The sequence below is a fragment of the Alosa pseudoharengus genome, unplaced genomic scaffold (genome assembly GCF_046254945.1).
Source record: "Alosa pseudoharengus isolate Yale_2024_CS ecotype anadromous, Long Island Sound unplaced genomic scaffold, YU_APseudo_1.1 YU_APseudo_1.1_scf_14, whole genome shotgun sequence".
In the NCBI taxonomy this organism is placed as follows: Eukaryota; Metazoa; Chordata; class Actinopteri; order Clupeiformes; family Clupeidae; genus Alosa; species Alosa pseudoharengus.
In genome coordinates this window covers 3,063,883-3,091,382 of record NW_027468609.1, presented here as the reverse complement: position 1 = coordinate 3,091,382, position 27,500 = coordinate 3,063,883, and the positions used below count along the sequence as shown (strand labels likewise).

The following is a 27,500-nucleotide window of genomic DNA, read 5'->3' as shown; positions in this document are numbered from 1 at the left end:
GTTTAATAACAGTTACGTAAAGGCCATGTGTATAGCACATTACAGCCTGTTGACACCCACATGGGCTCCTGGGTACTCACTGCCACTGATGGGCCTACGGGGGCAGATGGGCATACGGGGGCAGATGGGTATACGGGGGCAGATGGGCATACGGGGGCAGATGGGTATACGGGGGCAGATGGGTATACAGGGGCAGATGGGCATACGGGGGCAGATGGGTATACGGGGGCATGTTGAGATGCTACAGAGGGCACCATAATAGGCCAGAGAGATGCACCTCAGAGAGAGAGAGAGACAGATAGAGAGAGATAGAGAGAGAAAGAGAGAGCGAGAGAGAGAGAGAGAGAGAGTGAGATAGAGAGATAGAGACAGATAGAGACAGATAGAGAGAGAGAGAGAGAGAGAGAGAGAGAGAGAGACAGAGAGAGAGAGCAGTGCTGAATCAGGAGTCAGGTGTCTGTGTGACATTTACAGCGACCCCGGGGTTCAGTGCCTGAGACTCACGCGCTGCCATTGAGATGGGGGGGGGGGGGCAAGCCCCACTAACAGGGTGGGATCGAGGCCGCTGGCCAGGGTGGGGTGTAACCTGAGCCGGGGACGAGAAGCTCCGTGGGCTCTTTTCCCATCATACACCTCACAGATAGAACTACAGAATACATGACTGAGACATTAGAGGCAGTACACACTCACAGGACTGTGACATTAGAGGCAGTACATACTCACATGACTGAGACATTAGAGGCAATACACACTCACAGGACTGAGACATTAGAGGCAGTACATACTCACATGACTGAGACATTAGAGGCAGTACATACTCACAGGACTGAGACATTAGAGGCAGTACATACTCACATGACTGAGACATTAGAGGCAGTACATACTCACATGACTGAGACATTAGAGGCAGTACATACTCACAGGCAGAAAAGGTACTGGAGTCAAGAGTCTCTCATCCACTCATGTCCAGGCAGAGAGAACTCCAAGACAACCCATAAAGGCCGAGAGGAAAAAGCATAATCTTCTGTGTTTATGCTTTATTGTTATTATTCAGTAAAAACACTTATCATAAACAATCAAGATTCTGACAGAGATGTCTATCAGGAAACTTACAGAACTGAGGGAGGAATACATTACAAACCCAAAAGCACAACTAGTCACCACTAGAACCCAAAAACACAACTACCCACCACTAGAACCCAAAAGCACAACTACTCTCCACTAGAACCCAAAAGCACAACTCTCCACTAGAACCCAAAAGCACAAGATGTTGATTCAGTGTGATTCAGTGTGGCTGTTTTCTGCTTATTATTTTGATCCATTCCTATTCTGGAATGCAAGTTCTTCTCCTCTTTTAAAATTGTAGATGTTCTATTCATTTGAGGACAGGAGAGGAGATTCCACTGGTCCCTGTTCAGATAGGGCACATTTGGGATGCATTTGAACCAGAAAGACTGACCACTTGCTTTTTGATTCCGTTTGTGTATTACTATGGCTTGTGTCCATCCCTAAAAAAATCATTTTCACTGCCCTGTTGTATGGAAACGGGGGGTTTGTGTTTCAGTTTCGTTTTCTGTGTAAAGGGCAGGGGATTTCCACTTCAGCGTAATGTACGAAAAGCTCAGGCTGGATCAGGATGTGGTGTAATCTGTGCTGCATAATAGCAAAGTCCTGCACCAGATTTCAACTTGAAACCTCAACATGGGAGGTGGGCACACTAGCAAGGAAGCTGCAAACAATGGAAGCTGGAGTCTGTCATTAGGGCATATCCGCTGGCTAGAGTCTGTCATTAGGGCATATCCACTGGCTAGTTACAATAGCAAGAACCCGTTTCCAAAGTGTCCCAAATGAAACAGGCCACAGTGGACTGTGTTAATAAAGGTCACAGGGAATTCTACAGCACCAGAAACGACACCAGAATTCTACAGCACCAGAAACAACACCAGAATTCTACAGCACCAGAAACGACACCAGAATTCTACAGCACCAGAAACGATTTGTGAAAAACACCTTGTCACACTGGTCCATACATATCCAATAGCCATTAAACAAACAAACAAAAACACTATTCTCACACAGGCGTTTATAGCCAGCAGTGTGCCCTATCCTTTATAAGAATGAACCGTCCACTCCCAGAGGCCATTTGACTCGCATGTTTACACAGGGTCGTTGCAGGATGGAGTGCGGGCAGGGACCAGGGTTGCCTAGTGAGACCAGGTCTGGCTCTTCCTGTTGGCGGTCTGGCATTAGCCAGGGGCAGAGCCTGGCAGCGCTGGCATGTGTGTGCGTCCGGACGTGGCCAGTAGGCAGCTAGCCGAGCTCTTACCCGTCTCCCACACCACTGAGAAGCCATGGGCACACACTGGAGCAGGGGCAGCCATGGGCACACACTGGAGCAGGGGCAGCCATGGGCACACACTGGAGCAGGGGTAGCCATGGGCACACACTGGAGCAGGGGTAGCCGTCTGCCCACACCACAGAGAAGCCATGGGCACACACTGGAGCAGGGGAAGCCATGGGCACACACTGGAGCAGGGGTAGCCGTCTGCCCACACCACAGAGAAGCCATGGGCACACACTGGAGCAGGGGCAGCCATGGGCACACACTGGAGCAGGGGAAGCCATGGGCACACACTGGAGCAGGGGAAGCCATGGGCACACACTGGAGCAGGGGTAGCCGTCTGCCCACACCACCCTGGCCCGCCCACATAGCGTCATTCTGCTGCTGCATCCTCCTTCTCTATTTGAGCCCACAAGGGACAAGACCACACATGTGACCTACACTGGCAAACACAAGTACAGGGAACAGCCATGTGCAACCACAACAAAGTCTTTTCTGTACAATGGAGCGCTATTTCATAGGATTAGACCTCCACTGCAGCGTCTACTAGGGTGGTACACGTCTACAAACACAGACAAAGACACAGGGAGAACGAGCGAGCTGAGGTTTCCCTTTCTGTTTCATTATTACATTGCCCATTATGATACAGTGGACAATGTTTGTGTTGCTAGGATAAACAGGATATCTCTCTCTCTCTCTCTCTCTGTGTGTGTGTGTGTGTGTGAGGGCTTTCTTATCTCTATGATATTTTAATGGAATTCCAACTGAAGCAAGCATGAGAGCTCTTAAGAGAGCCCTTAAGCCAGTGACTCAGTCTAGGCACAGTGCTAAGCACCCATATTTACTGTCATCACAGCTTCGCGTGGGGACCAGCTGAGATGTCCGTTCTGGTAGCTACAGTGTTTTAAAGGTGCAGTCCATGATTCTAGCTCCATACAAAATTGCTTCTCGTGGTCCTCACACTATTTATTCAATGGGTGTGCTTACAAGGAAACGAAAGGGGTGCATGTGCTCTCTCCTGGCTCTGTAAGGGCCCATGTGCTCTCTCCTGGCTCTGTAAAGAAGGCCCATGTGCTCTCTCCTGGCTCTGTAAGGGCCCATGCGCTCTCTCCTGGCTCTGTAAGGGCCCATGTGCTCTCTCCTGGCTCTGTAAAAACAAACAAAGCAGCTCAAATGGGATGGGAAACAAACAAAGTGGCTAAAACCAAGTTCTGCACTATTCTGTCCAAGTTCTGCACTATTCTGTTGCTCTGTCCAAGTTCTGCACTATTCTGTCCAAGTTCTGCACTATTCTGTTGCTCTGTCCAAGTTCTGCACTATTCTGTCCAAGTTCTGCACTATTCTGTCTAAGTTCTACACTATTCTGTCCAAGTTCTGCACTATTCTGTTGCTTCTAGAGCACAGGAGGGAGAGATGCAATTTGATTGGTTGTTCAACTCAAATATCAACACAACGTCACAGACTGCGTGTATAATGTGTGGTCATATTCTGATGCAGTAATCCAACGTCACAGACTGCGTGTATAATGTGTGGTCATATTCTGATGCAGTAATCCAACGTCACAGACTGCGTGTATAATGTGTGGTCATATTCTGATGCGGTAATCCAACGTCACAGACTGCATGTATAATGTGTGGTCATATTCTGATGCGGTAATCCAACACCAGACCGCTGGACAGAACAGCTGCTGCTGAGTCCAACACATGCAGGTGTGGAAAAATATCGATATAGCGACCTCCAAACCCCACACAGGTCAGGTATATGTTTTTCAGCATACACACCCTCTGCTGCACCCCAGGCAGATGGGATTCGTATAGTGGACGCACGTCGCCCCTGCACCGCAGGCAGATGAGTGCTGTTGCCTCTGAGCAACAGTACTTTAGCTGATTAGCTGCTGCTACACTGTAAGCTTTGGTGATTGATGCGGGTCATTTGAGGGAGATTGATTCAGTGGAGGAGTCAGCCCTCCTAGTTCCTCTTCAGAAGTGCGGCCTGCCGGCCATCATCTACTGGTCATGAGGCACCGGCTGAGATGGATCTGCAGCTCTGTTAGGAGAGGCCTGTCTGCTTGCACACAGTGGAAGTAGTCTCTGCTGATATTCAGGCCATTCATTCATCAATTCACTCATTCACTCAATCACTCACTTATTGACTTGTTGACTAGGGGTGGGTGTAGTGGAGTGGAGTGGCTAAGTAGTGGGCTTAGAATGTATTAACTTATCCACAAAAAAAACCAAAAAAAACTGTGGGTTCGGCTCCCGACTGTCACCATGGTGCCCTTTGGGTCACTCCAGGTCAACAGATGTCTGTAAGTTGTTTGGGATAAAAATGCCAGCCAAATGCATACATACAAATACTTAAAGAAATGAACTCATTCAATTATACATTAGATTATCCTTTAATTTGCTCACATGCTAATTATCACATGTATTTATTTTATAGTATAAATAACTCTCTTTCTCTCTTTATATTGCAGATTATCCATAACAGATCATCATGACAGGTAAATAATCCACTTTTTGTGTTGAACACAATTAGAGGGTAACTGTAATTTTCTGCACTGGTAGTAAACAGCCCACAGCAGTCTATAATGTCAGTGTCAGTGAGGACAAGTTCTCTCTCAGTGCTCTTTCTGGCCAAGGGAGTGTCAGCTGATCTTATCTGTTAGAAGAGGGGAAGGGGAGGGACAAGATCATGTTACCAGTAGACCGGTACAAGGTCTTGGTTAAGTCTATACTGCCCTCATGTGGTTCAGTTGTTGAACTGCAACAACATGCATATTGCTACAGTATAAAATACTGTGCAGTCATAAGACAGCAAGGAGCATGGCCTTAAAACTTCACAACTCTAAGATTAGAGTCTAAAATAGGAACAAACAGATTCAATGCTGGTAGCGTAGCACATAATTTTCACGTTTTAAATCCATCCCAGGCACTGGTCAAACATGGATTTAAATCCTAAATCCCTTCACACTTAATGATTACACACGTGGTACCATAATACGATTAGCAAATAAGTGTTGATGTACATATAAGAATGAAATTGTATTATTATTATTATTATCATTATTACTATTATTATTATTATTATTTTTACTAACCACACATTTGCACTATCTGAACTGCAAGTCTCACTGTTCTCAACCAGAGAGGGTTGAAGCGGAGTAATCAAGGATCTTCGTCTCAACTTAGCATGTAAAAGAAGCAGTTCATCCAGGAAGCCCAAAAACATTGTTGTGTAACGCTCTAGAATCTTTGGTAGTTAGCAACTGTTGCCATGGCACCGGAATACTTTTTGAACTGGTGAAAAGAGTTAGCCTCTACAACAGATAAACAGCCTAGAAAATGGGAAGTCCTTGTTCGAAGAACATATCAGTGTCTTCTTCAGAATCGTCCCAAAAAGGTAGAGAGCAAAGAAATGTAGACTTTATTCACTAAACTTACAGCTGAAACAGGTTATACAATATAGGCCTACACCAGGTGGGGTGACAACTTTGATGTTTTGTAGCCTACTAGGGAACATTTCTAACTATCTTGGATTGTCACTGTGTTCTTTCCCACTCAGACAAAATCAAGGGAAAGAAGATCATCTTCGTTGTGGGTGAGTCTGCATTCTTTGAGTGCTGAAATCCATCTGACCCCATCAAGTGTCATATTAGGATTATATATTTTCTAGAAGCAGGGTTCATTTAGCCCTGTAGGCTAGGCCTAGGCCTACACATTTATAAACTACAGTACATGTTTAAAATAAATGCAAGCCTACTAGGACTAAAGCCTGTATTTGTGTGTGTGTGTCTATGTGTGTGTGTGTGTGTGTGTTTGTATGTGTGTGTGTGTGTGTCTGTGTGTGTGTGTCTATGTGTGTGTGTGTGTGTGTGTGTGTGTGTATGTCTATATGTGTGTGTGTGTGTGTGTGTGTGTGTGTGTGTGTGTGTCTATATGTGTGTGTATGTCTATATGTGTGTGTGTGTGTGTGTGTGTGTGTGTGTGTGTGTGTGTGTGTGTGTGTGTGTATGTGTGTGTGTGCGCGCGCGCGTGTCCTCCGCAGGTGGTCCCGGCTCTGGTAAGGGCACCCAGTGTGAGAAGATGGTGGCGAAGTACGGCTACACTCACCTGTCCTCAGGAGATCTGCTCCGTGCCGAGGTGGCCTCCGGCTCCGACAGGGGCAAGACCCTCCAGGCCATCATGCAGAAGGGAGAGCTGGTGCCTCTGGTGAGTGTGTGGGGGCATGGGCAGTGGTGGGGTAGTGGTAGAGGGGCAAGAACATGGGCGGTGGTGGGGTAGTGGTAGAGGGGCAAGAACATGGGAGGTGGTGGGGTAGGGGTAGAGGGGCAAGAACATGGGCGGTGGTGGGGTAGGGGTAGAGGGGCAAGACCCTCCAGGCCATCATGCAGAAGGGAGAGCTGGTGCCTCTGGTGAGTGTGTAGGGGCATGGGCAGTGGTGGGGTAGTGGGGCAAGAACATGGGCAGTGGTGGGGTAGGGGTAGAGGGGCAAGAACATGGGCGGTGGTGGGGTAGGGGTAGAGGGGCAAGAACATGGGCAGGGTGGGGTAGAGGGGCAAGAACATGGGCAGGGTGGGGTAGGGGTAGAGGGGCAAGAACATGGGCGGTGGTGGGGTAGTGGTAGAGGGGCAAGACACTCCAGGCCATCATGCAGGAGGGAGAACTGGTGCCTCTGGTGAGTGTGTGGGGACATGGGCAGTGGTGGGGTAGTGGGGCAAGAACATGGACATGGTGGGGGTAGAGGGGCAAGACCCTGGGTGGTGGTGGGGCAAGACCCTCCAGGCCATCATGCAGGAGGGAGAACTGGTGCCTCTGGTGGGAACACGTGAGTGAGGAGGGGAACACAGGGAGCATGAAATAGAGAGAGAGAGAGAGAGAGAGAGAGAGAGAGAGAGAGAGAGAGAGAGAAAGAGAGAGAGAGAGAGAGAGAGAGAGTTTGGAATAGATAGATAGATAGATAGATAGATAAATACAAAAATATTACTATTACCATTATTAACACTAATATCTGTCTTATTTTACTTAATTTTTTTCTATTTATACAGTATGTTGCTTTTGCAATATTATGTACACTGAATCAGTCAGTCAGTCAGTCAGTCATAATCTAACATCTAACTCTGTGTTATTTACTTACATAGACATTCAACATCAATACTCTAACTCTTAGATAGACATTCAACATCAATAATACTCAACCCTGTTATATTTTCTCATTAGACAATTGTATCTATCAATTTGAGTGAGGCTACGTTTCTACGGTGACGATGAAAAGAGAAGACGCAGAAGTGGCGTCTCGTCTTCATTGTTTTATTCGCGTTTAGACGAGCATTCTCAGGGGGAAATCTTTGTTTATATGAAGACGCAAGAGTATGTGATATTCGATTGGATATGCATTCCAGACCGCTGGTTGGTGGTGTGATAGAACCCCGGTACATCACGCGCAGACATTCTAATTTGACAGTTTAGCCAGAGAGGTAATCAAGGATCTTTGGTTTAGCCGTTTAGACGGAGACACAACCCGGGTCGTCTTCAAAATTCTACACTCTGGAAGGAGTCTTCAGATTTTTGCGTCTTCAAGCCACGATGGCGGGGTCGCCGTGTAAACGAAAGGCACTTATGATAAAATATTTTGTCGTCTTCCTTCGCAATCGTTCTCGTATAAACGGCCCCTGAGATAGATTAGATGCCATGCACCTTATGAAAGGAGTCCAATCCTTCTGGAAATGTCTTTTAATCAATGCCTTCATAGTTTACGTAAGGTGGTAACATTCATACATTGAGTAGTCTACATTGTGTCACACAGAGTTTGAGAGTTTTGAGCCCTTGTGTTATCATTTTCAAATAATCAAATGTATAGTTATGAATGAAGGTGTTTAGTGAGGTTGTATAGTTATGAATGAAGGTGTTTAGTGAGGTTGTATAGTTATGAATGAAGGTGTTTAGTGAGGGAGTATAGTTATGAATGAAGGTGTTAGGTGAGGGAACTAGTGCCGGACTATCTCCTAAATCACTAATGTGCTAAATGTGCTAAATCACACACATGTGTGTTTCAGGACACAGTTCTGGACATGATCCTGGACGCTATGGTTGCTAAGGCCGACACCTCCAAGGGCTACCTCATCGACGGCTACCCCCGTGAGGTCAAGCAGGGCGAGGAGTTCGAGAAGAAGGTAAGAGAGTGACAGAGCTCACGCAGGGAGTTTTATTAGTACAGTAGAGGGTGCAGTAGTAGAAATGGGGTGCAGCAGTAGAAATGGGGTGCAGTAGTAGAAATGGGGTGCAGTATCGCGCTGGGCAGGGCTGGGACCATGTATATATATATATATATATATATATATATATATATATATGTATGTATATACTGTATATCTAGGGCTGGGACTTACTTCAGAGGAAGCCCCTATCTGGTCACCACAGGACTGGTCCACTGACTCGACTGGCACACTGTCACTGGCATCCTATTGACTGGCTTTCTCTCTCTCTCTCTCTGTGTGTGTGTATTTATGTGTGTGTTTGTTTGTGTGTATTTATGTGTGTGTGTGTGTGTGTGTGTGTGTGTGTGTGTGTGTGTGTGTGTGTGTGTGTGTGTGTGTGCGTGCACTACACTAGATTGGTGCTCCCAGCCTGCTGCTGTACGTTGATGCGTCCGGCGACACCATGGTCAAGAGGCTGATGAAGCGGGGCGAGACCAGTGGCAGGGCCGACGACAACGAGGAGACCATCAAGAAGCGCCTGGACCTGTACTACAAAGCCACAGAGCCCGTCATCGCCTTCTACGAGGGCCGTGGCATCGTCAGGAAGGTACGCCAACACTGACGAGATGCAGGAGTGCTCTATTGGTTACTGTGCTGCTGGGATCTACAGTATGTAGCCTACAAGTACTGTATAGCACACTAATTCATTAAAGGAAGTGTTAATTATCACACTACTTAGTCAAAGTTAATTTTGTTCTATGAAAACCTGCATAAGGCAACCAGAGATGTATGTATCTAACATTGTAGTTATTAAATGTTGTAGTGCATCATGAATGAAGTAATTGCAATACAATGTACAATGATACATTTCATAAAAACAAATGCGACCCACCCCCCCCACCCCCCCAGACACACACACACAAAACATTACTAGCACTGATGTAATTGATGCAAACATTCATAGCAAATGTCATAAACTGCACATAAAGCATTCATGACTGTTTCATGAGACATGACTCAACATTCATACCAAACCTTTCATGAATGTGGAAGACAGAACAATAACTTGTCAAAATAAAAGTCCAACAATCGCAAATGATATGATGTAACCTTTGCAGATTTCTCATCTTTTGCTACTGGGAATGTCCAACCGTTCCAGGTTACACAAATATGGGTCAGCTGAATGTAGGCTAGTTTACCTCCCAGTGTTAAACTCAGTGATTACGAAAACTTCACAACTTGTATAGTAAAGTGACATTTGATGTAGACTTTCATGTAATATTTACAAAGGCTGGAAAGATTAAATCAATGGTATCCTTTATGAAATATTGGAGGCAAATAAAAAAAAAAATGCTGCTTTGTGATTGTTGGACTTTTATTTTGACAAGTTGTCGCCGTCGCTGTCATGTCTCATGCTTCATGTGCAGTTTATGACAGCTGCTATGAATGTGTAAGCCGTCAAGTAAAGTGTTACCCAAACCATTGATGCAAATTTGTAACTATTTTAAACTATGTTTAACAAAATAGTCATTGTATGTATTTTTTGGTATAAAGTGCACCAGTGTGCTGCACAGGTGACTCAGCTGTTTGGACAGGCGGTCCTCAACTGTGTTCTCTCTCCACAGGTGAACTCCGAGCTCCCAGTGGACGAGGTCTTCGGACAGGTGTGCACAGCTATTGATGGTCTGAAGTAAACTGGACATGACTGGACGGACTGTTTTGGTCTTTTCCTTTGTATCCCCCTTTTCAATGTGTCCCCATCTTAACAACAACAACAACAACAACATCAACCAAAGCGCATCAACAAAGGACAGAAACTAAGAAAAGAAAGTGCAGAGTCATCCTGAGAGCCGGCTACTGCCTTAATTCAGTCTGCTCCACAGGCACCTCATCACGTCATCTCTGACCCCCCCCCCCCCACACGCTCCGTCCATAAACCAGCAGGACAGGTCGTCACCACGGTCATCACCACCATCTCCACGTCTGTTTTTGTCTCTTGCGCTTAGGTGTTCTTCAGCTGAGTGTCCACCTGTCCACCCCCTGTGTGTGTGTGTGTGTGTGTGAGCGTGAGTGTGTGAGTGTGAGTGTGAGTGTGTCAAACACTGTCTCCTTTCATTGCGCTGATGGACCTGTGTCCTCCACTCTCATTAAAACACCTTCTTTCAAAAAGAAAAGAAAAACATCACAAACTTCTCTGTCATCTTCATTCATACCTGCTCTTCCACTCTGCATCTGTGTGTGTGTGTGTGTCTGTGTGTGTGTACAAGTGGTGTGTGTGTGTGTGTTGGTGTGTGTGTGTGTATGTGCGTGTGCGCAAGGTATTGTATTGCTCTGCCACAGAGTTGGCTCCTTCTACCAAGTCAGGTCCAGTTCTGTGCCCGATGAGAAGCTGGTTGCAGTCAGATCAGGGTCCAGTAAGAACCCAACCAGAGGCTGCTCTGCTCCAAGAGACGCGGTGACGGCCAATAGACCGTCCACATGGCGTGTACATTCCCGCTGTGTTCCGTTATTGCTGCGTCGCGTTTCATGTGAGCGTTCATAACAGCAACGTCTCTGATGCGGCACTTCTGCAGCCGGTCTGGCTATTAAAATGTCTCTTCACTGTCTCTTTTGGCTGGAAACACCTGTTGCTTGTTAAATAGGTGGCGTTCCTATTTCTAGCTGGCACACATTTGCAGACGTGCGTGTCACGCAGGCAGTAGTCACGCAGGCAGTAGTCACGCAGGCAGTAGGCACGCAGGCAGTAGTCACGCAGGCAGTAGGCACGCAGGCAGTAGGCACGCAGGCAGTAGGCACGCAGGCAGTAGTCACGCAGGCAGTAGGCTTGTCAGAGCTCTGACCTGCTAACATGGGCGCAGAAATGAAAACGGACAGGTAACGCAGACGCAGACAGGTAACGCAGACAGGTAACGCAGACAGGTAACGCAGACAGCTAACGCAGACAGGTAACGCAGACAGGTAACGCAGACAGGTAACGCAGACAGCTAACGCAGACAGGTAACGCAGACAGGTAACGCAGACAGGTAACGCAGACAGCTAACGCAGACAGCTAACGCAGACAGGTAACGCAGACAGCTAACGCAGACAGCTAACGCAGACAGGTAACGCAGACAGGTAACGCAGACGCAGACAGGTAACGCAGACAGGTAACGCAGACAGGTAACGCAGACAGCTAACGCAGACAGGTAACGCAGACAGGTAACGCAGACAGGTAACGCAGACAGCTAACGCAGACAGGTAACGCAGACAGCTAACGCAGACAGGTAACGCAGACAGGTAACGCAGACAGCTAACGCAGACAGGTAACGCAGACAGGTAACGCAGACAGCTAACGCAGACAGGTAACGCAGACAGGTAACGCAGACAGGTAACGCAGCTGCCTACCAGCTGCCTCACACTATTTTAACTGAGACCCCCTAAAATACTCAAATACTTTACACACACACACACACACACACACACACACAGTTATACTGTATAAATGGCCTGGCTTATCTGGCCTACTGCTTGAATACTAACTGATCTATGGTGTCAGAGCCACGCAGCCACTGGGGACATTATGCTAAATCACAAGCTTCATGGTGCACGGCTCAGCAGTCATTTAGCCAAGATAAATCACGGGAACTGGTAGTAGTCATAACAACAGCTCAAATCATAAGACACATATATACACCCACCTACCATGTGTGTATACGTATGTGTATGTGTGTGTGTGTGTGTGTGTGTGTGTGTGTGTGGGAGTGTGTGAGAGAATAAAATGCATAGTGTGTGTACATACACACACTATGCATTTAAAACAACAAACACATAAAGCCCTACAGCATATTTCAACATGGTTCCATATTCGTAGACAAGGTACTGTATGCATTATGCAAGCGAGCTGTACATGCGCGCTGCTTTGGAGCCGCAGTAATAGAACCAGCCATCATCACCTGTGATGACCTCCCATGCACAGTGTCATTGGATTCCTCATCTCACACACTGAGCCATGAGCAGGGGGTGGGGAGTGTGTGTGTACACACACAATCAAACACACACACATGATTCTCATCTCACATACCAAGTGGAGAGAATGCTTTCTGCTTTGGGCAGCTGAGTTTCCTCCAGCACTGTGTACTTGTTATCATGCTCATGCATCATTCATAACTACCAGCAGTAAATATAATCTATAAATATATGTACAATACATATTTAAAGTGTACCATGAAACAGATGTAACCTTATGTAAAGTAAATAAACTCATATATTGTGGTATCTATACACAACACCCATCAATTTATCATTATTATTTTAAAGTATATTTTTAGGGCCTGATTTGCATTGCAAAAAAACAGTCGAGAGTTACAAGATAAAAGTGGGAGAAATAGATATAGGGGTGAGCAGTGGGAGAAATAGACCGTTGTTGTTTAAGTAGTTGATACGAAGAAGCAACACAGATGGCATGACCACAGGGAAGGATAGTGGACACGAGTATGAACCATATTTTACAGAAATGTCTGGACTGTGTGCATGTGTTGTTATGTGTCCATCAGGTGTATGGAGCATTAGCCAGGGGACGCACTCGTGCTGCGGCTGCATTAGCCAGGGGCGTTAGCCAGGGGACGCACTCGTACTCATCCCTTGGTGAAACTAAAGGGTACTATTTTGCATCCCTTGGTGAAACTAAAGGGTACTATTTTGCATCCCTTGGTGAAACTAAAGGGTACTCTTTTGCATCCCTTGGTGAAACTCTTTTGCATCCCTTGGTGAAACTAAAGGGTACTCTTTTGCATCCCTTTACACACGTGGAGTGAGAGGTCACACAGGGGCCATTTGAGAGGATGCAAAGCTGGTGAATTAGTATCAGATAAATCACTTAAGAGTTCAGATGAAAAAACAGTTACAGTAGGTCCACCTTCACAAATGTGCATAAATCACGTTGCTTTTTTATTATCAAACCCAAGTAATATCTATCAAAGAGTTATTGGTATATTATTTGTTACATATAAATATATTTGAATTCACACACACACACACACACACACACACACACTGTATATACAGTGTTGGAGTCATTACTCAAAAATAGTAATGTATTACACATCACTCACTACTGTAAAAAAAACATAATCCTATTACTTTACTCTATGGAAAGTAACACGTTATATTAATTTTGCATTACTGCGTTGAAATGTTTCTATGGACGCTGTTATTGATATCGTCCCCTTTTATTTATTATTTAATTAATGACGTTAAACATTGAAACATTGAGTGTGAAACATTAGGTAGCATAATCTAGTCTAGACTACTCCAAACCAGGTTGTGTTGTACCAGGCATTTCTCTGCTTTGTCTTGGTCTTTGACTAAAAGCTGCCTTCAAGTTCACAAACACGGAACCTCAGTGCTGCTTTTAAAAATTGTGCAAATTCAATTGCTTTATTGAAGCGCTGCCCAACTTGCATGGCCTCCTTCACAGTGTTGAATGGTGACACGCGCACCACACAAAAAATATAACTGCTTTCAGTGAAGTGTGCTTTCGAATTGCACACCTTCTGTCATTAATATAAATGTTTTTGAGGCAATTTGTGGTGTGATTGACTTCAGACTAGTCAATAGTCGCACACTGTTCCCTCTTGCTCTCCCTCCCAGTAGTAAGCTAGCTAACACACTGTTCCCTCTTGCTCTCCCTCCCAGTAATAAGCTAGCTAACACACTGTCCCCTCTTGCTCTCCCTCCCAGTAGTAAGCTAGCTAGCACACTGTCCCCTCCCAGTAGTAAGCTAGCTAACACACTGTCCCCTCCCAGTAGTAAGCTAGCTAGCACACTGTTAACTCTCGCTCTCCCTCCTAGTACATGTAAAGTAAAGTCACTTGTGTCTGGAAGGTCCAGTCACTGGTCAGTCGGTATTATACACATTCACTGCACTCAGGCAAACTCCATTTCACTAATTGTGGGACTACTACTACTGGACCGTTGCTGATTTAGGTCAGTCAGTTTAAGGGGGGAGTTTAAGGGGGGGGGGGGAGGCATTTATGCAATTGGTTATTTTGCATTATATACCAACATATTGATAAAGAGAAAATCAACATTAAATCAATATTTGCCAGGAGTATGAAATTAATAATTTTGTTCTTAAGTATATATATATATATATATATATATAGTTAAGAACAAAATTATGAATTATTATAGATAATTATGAATTCTTATATATTAAAAAACTGAACACCAAAAATGTTCAGTTATCAAACTGTGATGGGAGAGTGTATCAGCATTTTGTGTTCTCTATAGGAATACTCCATCTTTCTGTGTGTGTGTGTGTGTATGTGGGGGGCAATAGGGTGTGTAGGGGAGGGGAATATACCTGTGTGCGTGGGGGGAGTATGTATGTTGTATGTTCTCTATGGGTGTGTGTGTGTGGGGGAAGTATGTACAGTTTGTTGTACGTTCTCTATGGGTGTAAGTAACCCAAAGTAAGAGATTAAGAGTCAGCTGCAGTGAGGGTCCCAGGCTGTGTTGGTAAGGCCTGAGTCTGTGCCCTGGGTTCCTCCTGAAGTCCACAGCCATCTCCACTGTCTTTAGAGCATTTGGCTTTCATGGTGGAATTGTAGCCAGGAATACCGACTGACCAGTGACCAGAGGTGGAAAGTAATGAAATACATTTACTCATTTTACTGTATTGAGTAGTTTTTTTGTGTATTTTGTATTTTTTAAGTAGTTTTTCAAATTAGTAATTTTATTTTTACTTGATTACGTTTTGAGTGAAGTATTGTACTTCGCTAAATCACAAATCCCATGCGTTACTGAGTAAAACAATCGAAAGGAAGGGGGGAAATTGCGCCCGGAACCACTAGAATGATCAGCATGTAGCATAGGGCTTGAATCAAGCTGGCACCAAGTCTTTCTGAAAGAGATGGAGATGATGAGGAAAGTGTATTTTCCGCTCTTTCAATGAGTTGCCTCAGTTCTATTGCGGAGATATTCAAGCAGTTTAACACCATGGGATTTTGTGTTTTAACGTGTGTGCTCACCTTTCTTTGGACAGAAGTTTATTAGCATCCCCTCATTTTCATCTCTCTTTTTCTCGTTTTTGCCTTTGTTTTTTGGTAATCCGACTTGGTTTTCTTGGAGAAAGACATTGTACCAGCAGCACAACAATTAGCTGTCCACTACTAGTGATGCTTAACTACGTAAACAAAATGAGATACCTTATCAATCGTTGTGCAGGCGGACCAAACCATTTTGCGCTTTAGCAAGGGAGAGTGAGAGTGACCTTAGACCTTGTCAAACTCATATTAGGTAGTGGGCCGGATTTGTTTAAATGAAACCAATTGTTGGTGTCTGTCATTGTCATGGTCATTATAATTTTTCTGCTCTTTCTCTCTTGAAATGCTCTACTTCCATGTTAGTTTTTCTGCTAATCCTTGCTGAGGATGGTTTGTAGTGCTAGGTTTAATCAATTTGTCATATCAAGAAATGTCACTTATAACACATTGTTGAAGACAACTGGATGTGAATTTCTTTTTTTTCTTCTGATTTTCCCTTCCTACCAAAAACATCTGGGGTATGAAACCTGCTGGCGGGCCTGATGTTTGACACCCCTGCCTTATACAGTCTTTACTATTTTTTTGTATACAAAATTTAGTCAGTCAAACATTTCGTCTTACATTCATTTTGACATTTAATTTGGAAATTAAAATATCCAGGTAAAATAAGATATACTCCAGACTTTTCAAGGGCCCTCTCCTCCATTGGGGCCCTGTAATCAGTCCCACTTTCCCCCCAGTCCGAGGCCCTCGGAGCTGCTGAACTCCTTTACAAATAGAGTTTCTCTCTGAAACTCAACATGGGCCTGCCTGCCTCAGATGCCTGTGAGCAGCTTTTCAGTTGTGCTGGATTACTGTTCACTGCAAAGTGAGCAAGGATGAGCACAACTAATTTTGAAAATCAACTGCTGCTCAAACTTAAAGGAGAACGATTTTTCACATACTGTAGATCTCCGTTTCAGCAGCTAAGGTAGCCAGGCAGCTGCACATGGGGCATGAACATGGGGACTCACAAACATGCCCCTAGAATGTAGCGCGGTAGCTGCCTGGCTACTTTAGCTGCTGAAACGGAGATCTTTAGCTGCAGCCACTAGACCTGGTAAAACCGATTTTTTTTTCTCGCCCCCCCCCCCCCCCCCAAAAAAAAAAAAGTAACTAAGTTACTTTTACTTAAAGTACATTTTACTTTTACTTTTACTTGAGTACATTTTCAGATAGGTAATTTAACTTGTACTTGAGTAATATTTCATCAAAGTATTGGTACTTTTACTTGAGTACAATAGTTTTGTACTTTTTCCACCTCTGCCAGTGACTGGACTTTCCAGACACAGGTGACTTTACTTTATATACTGTACGAAAGACTCTTATTTTTGTTTGTTTGTTTGAAGTTGCCTAGCAACCCTGGCTTGTGCAGCCTCGTTAAGTTTCAGTTTCAGAGTGTCATGAGTTCGTGGTCAAACGATAGTTCAAGTAGTTTGCAGTTTAAAGGGACACCAGGCAACGCTTTTGTGTTAATTACTCATCTACGTAAGTCGGTATATGGTTAAATGACTCATTACAGGGTGAATGAAGAATCTCTCGCCCGCCCCTACTGCCTGTAGGAAGAATATCCCTCTTGCAAGTTCAGTGTATCGTACCCGCCGACCGAAGCAGGATCAGTTTGCATCCTGCATCCACAGCACAGAGGCAGGCTAACGAAACGCTAGAGATTGTTGCAAACGTGTGAATGGCAGAGCCGGCGAAGAAGCAGCGAAAACCGTTGACGGAAGACGCAAAGAAAAGGAAAAGAGCTTCAGACCGAGCGAGGGGGAGTTTTGTAGAGAAAAAGCATCAAGCTTGCCTGGTGTCCCTTTAAGTGCCCAAAATACATGTGTGTGCTGGATGGTGTGCGTCCATATAAAAGTAAGTGTTTGTAGAGTTGCAGACATGATGAGTCAGGTTGTAGCAGTCACCATAAATGTGTACATTCCATTATTCATGATTAGAATGCTAAGCTCAGGTTAAACAGGTAGGGTCTCGTGCCAAATACTCAAGGCCGTGCGGGTGCGTTAGTTTTAGGCAATGCAGTAGTCAGTCATGGAAGAAAACTCGCACACCATTGTTTACCGTTGAAAAATAAATAAGTGTTTAATCCATCAATCAATGTGCTACCAAGTGAGGTGACCTTCACGACCTTCGGTCCTCAGACCTTCATCAGTGCACTGCTGATGAAGACTCTCTCGCCCGCCCCTACTGCCTATAGGAAGAATATCCCACTTGCAAGTTCAGTGTATAACACCCGCCGACCTTCAGTCTCACAAAATCTCAGACATCGCTTGCTAGGTTACGGGGACGCTGGCGAGACACGCCACTCCGTCTGGCATCATGTTTTTGTTTGGTTTTTATGTAATGTTCGTAATTTTATTTAATGTCATGTCATTTTTTTATTGATTTGTCTAGTTAAATGTTTTTTCCTCTTCATTTACGTTATTTTCAAAAGTTTTCGTGTTATTCTTAGCTCTTTTACTGCTTCCAAGTCGGCTGATGTCGTTAACGTTAGTCCATGGAGCTTATATGGCTAGCTGGGCCTCTATCCTTCCTTCTATCCGTGAGTGGTGCTGCACTTGGTTGAGGGGATTTCTTGGGACAGCTGGACCAAGGCTAGGCTACTCTTCGAAAGATCTGCTGCAGCCGCCGAGCTGTTGCTGACCCGCGAGCTGCCGTGCCAACTGCCTGGGGTAACGTTGAAGAACTCTGCACTCTCATGGAGCAACAAACTCTTGCTGTCAACAGTCCACCGAGTTGTTGATCTGCAAAATCTCCCCCGATTCAGACTGCTTCCAGTGATCTCAAGACTGCAGCCTACAAGGCCTAACGTTTTTCCCATGGTCACCAAAGAAGTGTCAAAATGTTCAATCCTCTGGGTTGGCTTGAAAACACAGCTATGCGCTATCATTACCATTGGACTGAGTTGGACTAAGTTAACACGGACTTTTTCTTTCTTTCATTTTTCTTATTTATTTATTTTATTATTTGTTAATTGTTTGTTTGTTGTCTGTCTTGTAGGTCAACTGTTATGTGTCTCGGGTATGCCGCTCCGCCCGGCATCTTTTGTCTTGTCTTGTGCATCATTTGTTGTTTTGTAAATTTGTTTGTTTGTCTTGGTGTCACGGGAACGCTGGCGAATACGCCGCTCCGTCCGGCATTGTTTGTCTAGTGTGTGCTGATTATTATTATTATTTTTTACTGTGTTTACTCTGTAAAGCGGCCTTGGGTGCTTTGAAAGGCGCTATGTAACAAATAAAATGTATTATTATTTATTATTATTATTGCGAGAAGCAGGATCAGTTTACATCCTGCATCCCCAGCACAGAGGCAGGCTAACGAAACGCTAGCGATTGTTGCAAATGTGTGTATAATGGCAGAGCCGGTGAATAAGCAGCGAAAACCCTTGACGAAAAGAGCTTCAGACCGAGCGAGGGCTCGCACACGTATCGACACGTACAGACCGTAGGGGGAGCTTCGTAAAGAAAAAGCGTCAGGCTTGCCTGGTATCCCTTTAATGGACATAGTGTGAAATAACTGAAAATATGTCTTATATTCTAGCTTCTTCAAAGTTGCTATTTTTGTTTATTTAATACCATATTTAGCAAGCCATAACTTGACAAATATTCATCTGTGGGCCAGATAACTTTGCATTCATTCATAGTTTTGATGCCTTCAGTGAGAATCTACAATGTAAATATATATATATATTATATATATAATATATATATATATATATATATATATATATATATATATATATATATATATATATATATATAATATATATATATATATATATATTAATACATATATATACACTAATTGTGGGACTACTAGCACCAATTGGCTGGATCGTTGCTGATATAGGTCAGTCACTTTAAGGGGGGGGGGGGGGCATTTATGCAATTGGTTATTTTGCATTATATATTATTAATTAATAATTTGCAGATATCTGCTTTCAGCAGTTTTTATAAAAGCAGTAAAAGGGAAAATATCCAAGGGGGGTGAATACTTAGTATAGGCACTGTAAGTGTAAGGGTCTAAAATCTACATTTCTTCATACATGCCACGACGTCATGCAGGTGCAGTTTTGATTGGAGTGTGAATTTGCTGAATATAAGACATGGTACTCTATCAGTGGTTTTGTATCAGTCATACCAACATAGTTGTCAGTGGAAGAAAGAAAGATATAAAAATTAATTTAAGTCTTGATAAAAAGGCCAGACAACTTAAAGTAAAACTATGAGAAAAAAATGAGAAACAAAATGTTAAGAATGTTTTGAAACATTTGCTGAGGCTATCTTTGTGAAGTACACATTTTAAATAGACAGGAGACGATGTCCCTAAATCACCCCTGTTATTGGAAATTTCCGTGACATCACGGTGAGCAGCGGCATTTCCTGTCCCTCACACCTTAGAGCCAGCCTTCCGGTTGCCCCGACAACACTTTCCTCCAGGTATCCGGGCAATCCTCCTAGGATCGCTCTGCTCGCCATTCCAGACACACTGCTTCTCCTGCTGTGTGTGTGTGTGTGTGTGTGTGTTTGTGTTTGTATGTGTGTGTGTGTGTATGTGTGTGGCGGGGGGGAAGAGGAAAAGTCTGTCTTGGAAGAGGAGGATGTGTCTCTTGGAAGAGCAATCACTTAGAGACGAAAAACTCAAGCACTACCACCGGGTGAGCACGGAAGAGACGGCTATAACAAGCTTGTGTGCTCCGTCAAAGGATCCTACCTGCACACGTGGGCCTGGCCGGGGGGCAAACAGAGCAGGAATGTGGGGTGAACAATTGAAAATAAATACACGGGACCCTGAGAGGCCGTAAACGGGAAGCAGTGGATACCAGTGGCCTCGTGTAATAATACAGAAGCGGCACTAAACCCAGCGGCACTAAACCCAGCGGCCCACAGGAGAACCCGCAACAGCTCACGTCCACACTTATGAGAAAGAACAGCGCACACAAATAAAACTTGTACATTTTTAAAGCAGTGTTTTACTAACCTATTTCACAGATGTGTTTGACAGCCTATTTGGTGGGTGTGTGTGTGTGTATGTGTGTGTATGTGTGTGTGGGGGGCCATGAGCTGGACCAAGATGAATTGTGTGCAGTCGTTTCAGTGACATTTTACACAGCCAGCGGGTGTGTTTGCCTCTCAGGTCCGACTCTTGAGATTTATTTTTCATTGCTGGGGACTGAGTGAACGTGCGTACTTGCTGACCCGCGGTCATGGCCATCGCGTCAACCCGCTGCCCTTGAGGACACCCAGGGAGAGCCATAAGGAAGGCCGGGGCTGGCGCACGGACACTGTCCCCCTTTGTTTAATGTGTTGCTGGCCGCTGGCATGGAAACGAGTGGCACAACGCGGGCGCCCACGTCGCTCCGGCGATGACAGACGATGACCACCGAGCGCCGATTGTTTCCTGTTATTGAAACGCTGCGGGGGACGGTGGAGGGTCGCTCTCGTGGTGCGGCGCGGCGCCGAGAGGAGGGAAGCGACGTGTCGAGGAGGCCCCAGCTGCAGCAGGCGCACCGTCACCACGGTCACCACGGCTACGGCTGCATGCGCGTACGTGCGGTCTCGCCCGCCGCTTCCGCACGTCTCGTTTGTCCACCTTCGGGGCTTTTGATTAATGGCCAATGTTGGTCTCTGTCGGAATGTCTTGGTCATGGCAGTAACGACAAACCCAAGGTCTTAAAACCCATACATGGTCAGTCATTAGGTGACACAAATATAGAGGCAGCCTACAGTACATGCATGCAGACTTATTTTCTTCTAGAAGGGCTAAACCACATTGGCTACCTGGTAATTTATTTTTGACATCTGCCAAATGTATTAGGACATAGGCACAAAACACCAAAACTATAAAAGTTAATTGTCATTGACAATCATGTTGTGTCGCTTTGGTTAAAAAGCGTCAACCAAATGTAATGTAATGTAATGCAATTGAACATAATTGTTAAGTGAATTGCCCTGTTTTTTTCATTACTCCCCATATTTTGTTTGAAACTCATATATTGAGCATACTGTATATATTGCTGCATATTAAACCTGAGCATACTGTATATTGCTGCATATTAAACCTGAGCGTACTGTATATATTGCTGCATATTAAACCTGAGTGTACTGTATATATTGCTGCATATTAAACCTGAGTGTTTACCAGATACAGTGGATCTCCTTAGCATGGGGGTCCATGACCTCCAGGGGTTCCTCAGGGTTACTGCGGGGGTTCCATGACCTGAAGAGAGGAAGGAGGTAGAGGAGGGAAGAGAGGGATGAGGAGAGGAAGGAGGTAGAGGAGAGAAGAGAGGGATGAGGTAGAGGAGGGAAGAGAGGGATGAGGTAGAGGAGGGAAGAGAGGGATGAGGTAGAGGGATGAGGTAGAGGAGGGAAGAGAGGGATGAGGTAGAGGAGGGAAGAGAGGGATGAAGAGGGATGAGGTAGAGGAGGGAAGAGAGGGATGAGGTAGAGGAAGGAGGTAGAGGAGGGAAGAGAGGGATGAAGAGGGATGAGGTAGAGGAGGGAAGAGAGGGATGAGGTAGAGGAGGGAAGAGAGGGATGAGGTAGAGGAGGGAAGAGAGGGATGAGAAGAGGGATGAGGTAGAGGAGGGAAGAGAGGGATGAGGAGAGGGAGGAGGTAGAGGAGAGTGTGGTAAGTGCGTATCAGGTGTGTCAGAAGCTAGCTGTCAGAAGCTAGCCTCGTGAGACCATCCTGATCTTGCAAGCTTCAGTTTTCCACTCGCAGATCAGTCTGGCATCTTTCCGATAGAGACATTTTGGAGTCGTTCGCCAAATGAACGGCCAATCAGTGATGGTTTTGAGGTGGGTTTAGGTGTGACGCAACGAACAACATGGCAGATGAGATGAGCGTAGATATCGTGCAAGTTTTATCCGAATTAGAAAGTATTCCTGGGGAAGCTGTGAGTCTCAGCCATGCAGCTGGGAGAAATGAACGACACAGACATCCTCCATGGCCGATTCCAGTCAGTGTTCGGTAGCCCTGAACCTTGGTTACTTAACGAGAAATGGAGGAATATGCTTTCTTCAGAAGTGTACCATGAAAACTTGGTGGGGATTGTCGTTGATGGGGTTCATGTCACATACAAATGGTAAGTTTAAAAACTTTAACATTAGTTATGTTACCTAACTTAATTGTATGTTAAGCAAAGGCATTAGAAGAACACTTCGTTCATCTGATTGGTTGATTTGGCCCGTCGATAACCAACATAGGTGGTGATAGACAGATGGTTTATCCAATCAGCTAACCAGTATTTTCGTGCCTTCCCAAAAGTTCTCCAACAGAAAGTTCCCAGATGGACATGCAGAGCAAATGCGAAGCATCCATCTGGCGGAGTCAGGTTAGTCAGAAGCACTAGGAGAGGAGGAATTCATGGAAGAGCTAGAGCTACAAGGTGGTTCTGCTATGGAATTAACTCCCCGGTGAAACTAAATATGCTCCAACTGCCATTTTTAAATCACAATTCAAAACTAAACTATTCACAGTTGCTTTCTCTGAGACCAGTCTTAGAGTATTATTTATTTATTTCATTTTATCTTATTTCATTTCACCTGGCTGCACTCTGTTTTATGATTTTATGTTATGTACGGTATATTTTATGTTATGTACGGTATATTTTATGTTATGTACGGTATATTTTATGTTATGTACGGTATATTTTATGAATTGTATGGTTTTTTATCCTTTTTTCTATTTTTCCAGCTGCACTCTGCTTCTTCACTTTTCTATATACATGTTATGACTTTTAATGATCTGTTCTATAGCATTTTTCCTAAAAACTATTTAATTTATTTCAACTTATTTGACTTTTTATTAATTCTATTTGACTGATTTTTTTACATTTAATGAATGAATGAATGAATGAATTAATTAATTAATATTAATTGCCCTTTATTATTTTACATAATTATTATCTGTTGCTTCTGTCTCCTGTGGTGTAAAGCACATTGAATTGCCTTCGTACACGAAATGCACTACATAAATACAATTGCCTTACCTTGCCTTGCCACGGCAGGGGGTCCGTCACCTCCAGGAGTTCCTCAGAGGAAAATCAGTGTGACCTACTGTACAGCCTCTCTGGGCTTATTGCCTAATTATTGCATGATAATGTGTTAGGAGTTTAGAGTCATATGAGATCTGCAAATTGTGTTTTATATGTGAAAACTGTTTAAAGTTTTGCCAAATGGGTGATTGATTCAAGAAAGGTGTTCAGGCAACTGGGAATTTGGTTCAGAGAATGGAGTTTAGTATTTTAGCAACTGTGAGAAACTGTATTAGACATTATTCTTTAAAAGAAAACATATAAACTTATTACCTCATGTGTCCGTGAATTTGACCATTTAATAGAATGGCAGGAACTGATTTCACCTGCCATGCACATATGCCCTGCCCCCCCTCCCAAAATTACCAAACCAAACCAAATTATTTGAGACAATTTTACTCCCTCAAAAATACATATAAAAAATATGTTCTATAATCTTTCAATAATTAGTATTTCAACGGCTTATACCATTACATTGGGTCTTATATCCCACGACCCTGTCTCAAGTAGCCAAGGGTTCCTTTGCCTGAAAAACATAGAAGACTTCTGAGCTACAATAATTCAAACTATTATAGGAAATCATTGAGATAACTTGGCACCAAAAACCGACGGAGAAAAAGTGGGACGAGAGAGTTCCTTTGCTCCTCCAGAGGGCGGTATTGGGCTCAAAGTCACGTTGTTAGAGACATCAGCTTCCAGTGTGTGTAACGGTTTCTCATCACCTTGGCTGTCACCATCACCAGACAGTGTCACATACCCTAGTTGACACTTTCATGAACAAATTAGCAACCAACCAAGCATCAGCAACCACCAACCAGTCATTACACCAAAAGGTTATGGATCTGTTGCAAACCAAGAAAAATGGAGAAAGACTGCAACAAACTCCAGGCCTAAGTAAATATGAAGTCCAGTCAAGCGATTTAATCCATTAATGTCTACATGATTTATTTAACACAATGTGCTCTATTTTGGGGCACAACAAATGACAAGGAAGTTATCAGCTTTTTGTTCGCTTACCCCTCTTCCTGGTTTCGCCAGGAAAGCCAGTGCCGCCCTTCCAGACCGACGTGCTGTTCCTGTTGACCACAAATCCCTGTGCTGGCCTGGGTGACGTTAATAAACGCTGCAGAGTGGGAGTGGTGCAAAAAAAAAAAAAAGCCATTCGCGGCGACTCAAACCAAATCAGAAACTTTGTCCAGGAGAAAGTTTGTCCGATTCGCCGCTATTCATGCTCGCGCACATGTGGATTACTGTAACGAGCCAAAGGACACGCGACCTGTGATTTGGTAAGTCCTGTGAGTCTTGCTTATTACTATTCTTACTTACTTTCCTAAATAATTTATAAAGCGGGGTTTCTAAATCTGACGGGTGTTTATAGATCGGTGTATGATTGAGGTAGCCTGGTGTTATAGCCTATATAGCCTACTGTATAGCCTATGTTATAAACATTTCAAAACTTGGGGATGGATGCTCTGGACTGCTCTAGGTCTTTCATATAACATTCATATTTTTTTTACAAATATATATATTTATAAATTTTATATTATATATAGGCCTATATAGCCTATTATATACATAATGAAATGATAATTAAATGATGTCATCAACGTTCAGAAAGACTAACTTAACATAATGTGTATTAGGCTACTCCAGAATGTTGAAAGTATTCGTAGCCATATATTCAAGTAGACTATGCTTAATGCCTGCACGCGGAATTGCTGTTTGTATAGTTAAAGTGACGATTATTTCCCCTTCTATAGTGGCATTATTGGCCATAAATAAAGCTATAAATACCGATGATCAAATAAAGTTAGTTTATTGTATTTGGGCTATTATGTAGTTGTCTGCAAGGGAAGTATGCGGCATTTCTGCTTAGGTAGCGAATAAACAGTTATACTTTAGTCCTGCCACATATGATTCATGTATCAACACTGCCACTCTTATCTGATGTCCGTATTGTAGTGTTATTTAAAAAGAGCGACGCCGCGCTGTTTCCGGAGAGAGTCGGCCAGGAGTTACTGGTCACCACATGAACTCATTTCTCTCGGCCCCAGTGCGCTCATTAAAAAGCGATTTCGAAAAAAAAAATGGTTAGGCAAAACACATTCAGAAATGTCGAACTGGCGAACTAACAGTACAGCAGAAATTATGCAAAATGTCCATGTCTTCTTTATGCACCAATTTCCTTGTAAACCTTTGCAATCAAAGTAATTAATGAATTGACTAAGCCTGCAGGAAAATATTTTCTGTCAACAGATCCAAAAACGGGTTAGTTGCATTTCAACATCTCTTGTGCACAGTGTATGGGACTGTGTTCCTTGTTCCTGTAGCTTCACTAAATGCCTGTGTTATCACACTTGAATATGTAGGCCTAACATAGCCTACTGTAATATGCAGTGGACACACACACACACACACACACACACACACACACACACACACCACTACTAAACATTATGATTGAACCTCATCACTGGGCTTGTGTCTGTCTGTGGGCTGACCCATGTGCTTGCCTCCTTCAGAACTTCCTCAGGAAGTGGATTTGTGTGAAGACCTCCTCTCGTAAAGAAACCAGAGGCTCTCCAGCACTCCTGCCCACTCCACTCCACCAGCTCTGCGACTGGACAGCACTGCCCTGGTCTGAGCCACCCGCTGCCCTAGACACTCTTCCTGAGGACCTCGCTCTCTCCTGTTGCACCTGGAGCCAAGATGGACGCCCTGTGTGCACTCCTGCCTGCGCTGCTCCTGTGGGCTGCCATGGTAACCGCAGGTAAGAGACACAGCTGGCAGCTGAGTGTGTGAAGCGGGACTGGTTGCGGGATTGACCGCTCTCCCGGCAGGCCGCGTCAGGCCGACCCGGTGAGATGTCATTTCGATTAATTTAACAGCATTTGGTAATGAACACATCTTACGATTAAGGGAGATCTTCCTCTCTTCATCTCTTCCTCTCTTCATGATATCTCTTCCTCTCTTCATCTCTCCCTCTCTCCTTCCCTTTCTGTCTCTTTCTCTCAGACACATACAGACACACACACATACACATACACATACAGACACACACACATACACAGTTGTCAAGTTCAAGATTAAATGGGCTTCTTTTTGTCGTCACCATGAAATACATTATCTGCCTTTTCTCAATTTCATTGAAATGCAAAAATCCATGTTAACTAGAAATCTGACAGAATTTGCCAGAGCAGAAACTTAAATTTGTGTAAATCGGACTGGCTTTTGTTGTCTGAAGATATTGCATTTGGACAAAGCTAAATCACCTTTTATATTTTCTCGGTGATTTTTATTCTCTCACAAATGCCACATGATATTACTTCAGGTTTCCAGCACCGGTCTTAAAAAATTGAAGTTAATTTGAGATGGAGTATATATGGCATATATTTATAGCCTTAGCTGTGCTCGACACTTTGGCATTAATCATTATGAGAAAATAAATCTATATTGCCTACCCATGGTCACCAGTTGACATTAGAGCAGCCTGGTTCTTGGTCTACTAATTTATTTCTAATTTCCATTTCATTGGCCTGTTATGTATTTCAGAACAGTAGCCTATATACTTTGAAGTGGCATTTTGTTAGGACATGGTCTATGTAGTGCAGCATGGGGCTCTCATTTTGACATACTCTATCTAGTTCATGTTGTTAGGACACACTCCATGTAGTGCATGTTGTTAGGATGCCCTCTATGTAGTGCATGTTGTTAGGACGCACTCTATGTAGTGCATGTTGTTAGGACGCACTCTATGTAGTGCAGAATGGTGTTCTCATCACATCTCTCACATCACACATCTCTTACCCTGTCTTAAAACAAGAGAAATGAGTTTTGAACTCTGGAAATGTA

At 44.1% G+C, this 27,500-nt stretch overlaps 2 protein-coding genes across 2 annotated transcripts in view; both read left to right on the top strand.

Moving 5' to 3' along the window:
• Positions 1–12,802, top strand: part of ak1 (adenylate kinase 1) — a 16,376-nt gene extending 3,574 nt beyond the window's left edge. The window contains exons 2-7 of the mRNA XM_076283462.1: positions 4,818–4,844; positions 5,906–5,941; positions 6,389–6,552; positions 8,397–8,513; positions 8,953–9,144; positions 10,163–12,802. Coding sequence (XP_076139577.1) covers positions 4,838–4,844; positions 5,906–5,941; positions 6,389–6,552; positions 8,397–8,513; positions 8,953–9,144; positions 10,163–10,231 — 585 coding nt within the window. The 5' untranslated portion in view covers positions 4,818–4,837 and the 3' untranslated portion in view covers positions 10,232–12,802. The remainder of the gene's footprint in view (positions 1–4,817; positions 4,845–5,905; positions 5,942–6,388; positions 6,553–8,396; positions 8,514–8,952; positions 9,145–10,162) is intronic.
• A 12,035-nt stretch (positions 12,803–24,837) lies between these two features.
• eng (endoglin) overlaps positions 24,838–27,500 on the top strand; it is a 73,881-nt gene continuing 71,218 nt past the window's right edge. Inside the window, exons 1-2 of the mRNA XM_076283461.1 lie at positions 24,838–24,934; positions 26,171–26,418. Of these exons, the coding sequence (XP_076139576.1) occupies positions 26,358–26,418 (61 nt within the window). The 5' untranslated portion in view covers positions 24,838–24,934; positions 26,171–26,357. The remainder of the gene's footprint in view (positions 24,935–26,170; positions 26,419–27,500) is intronic.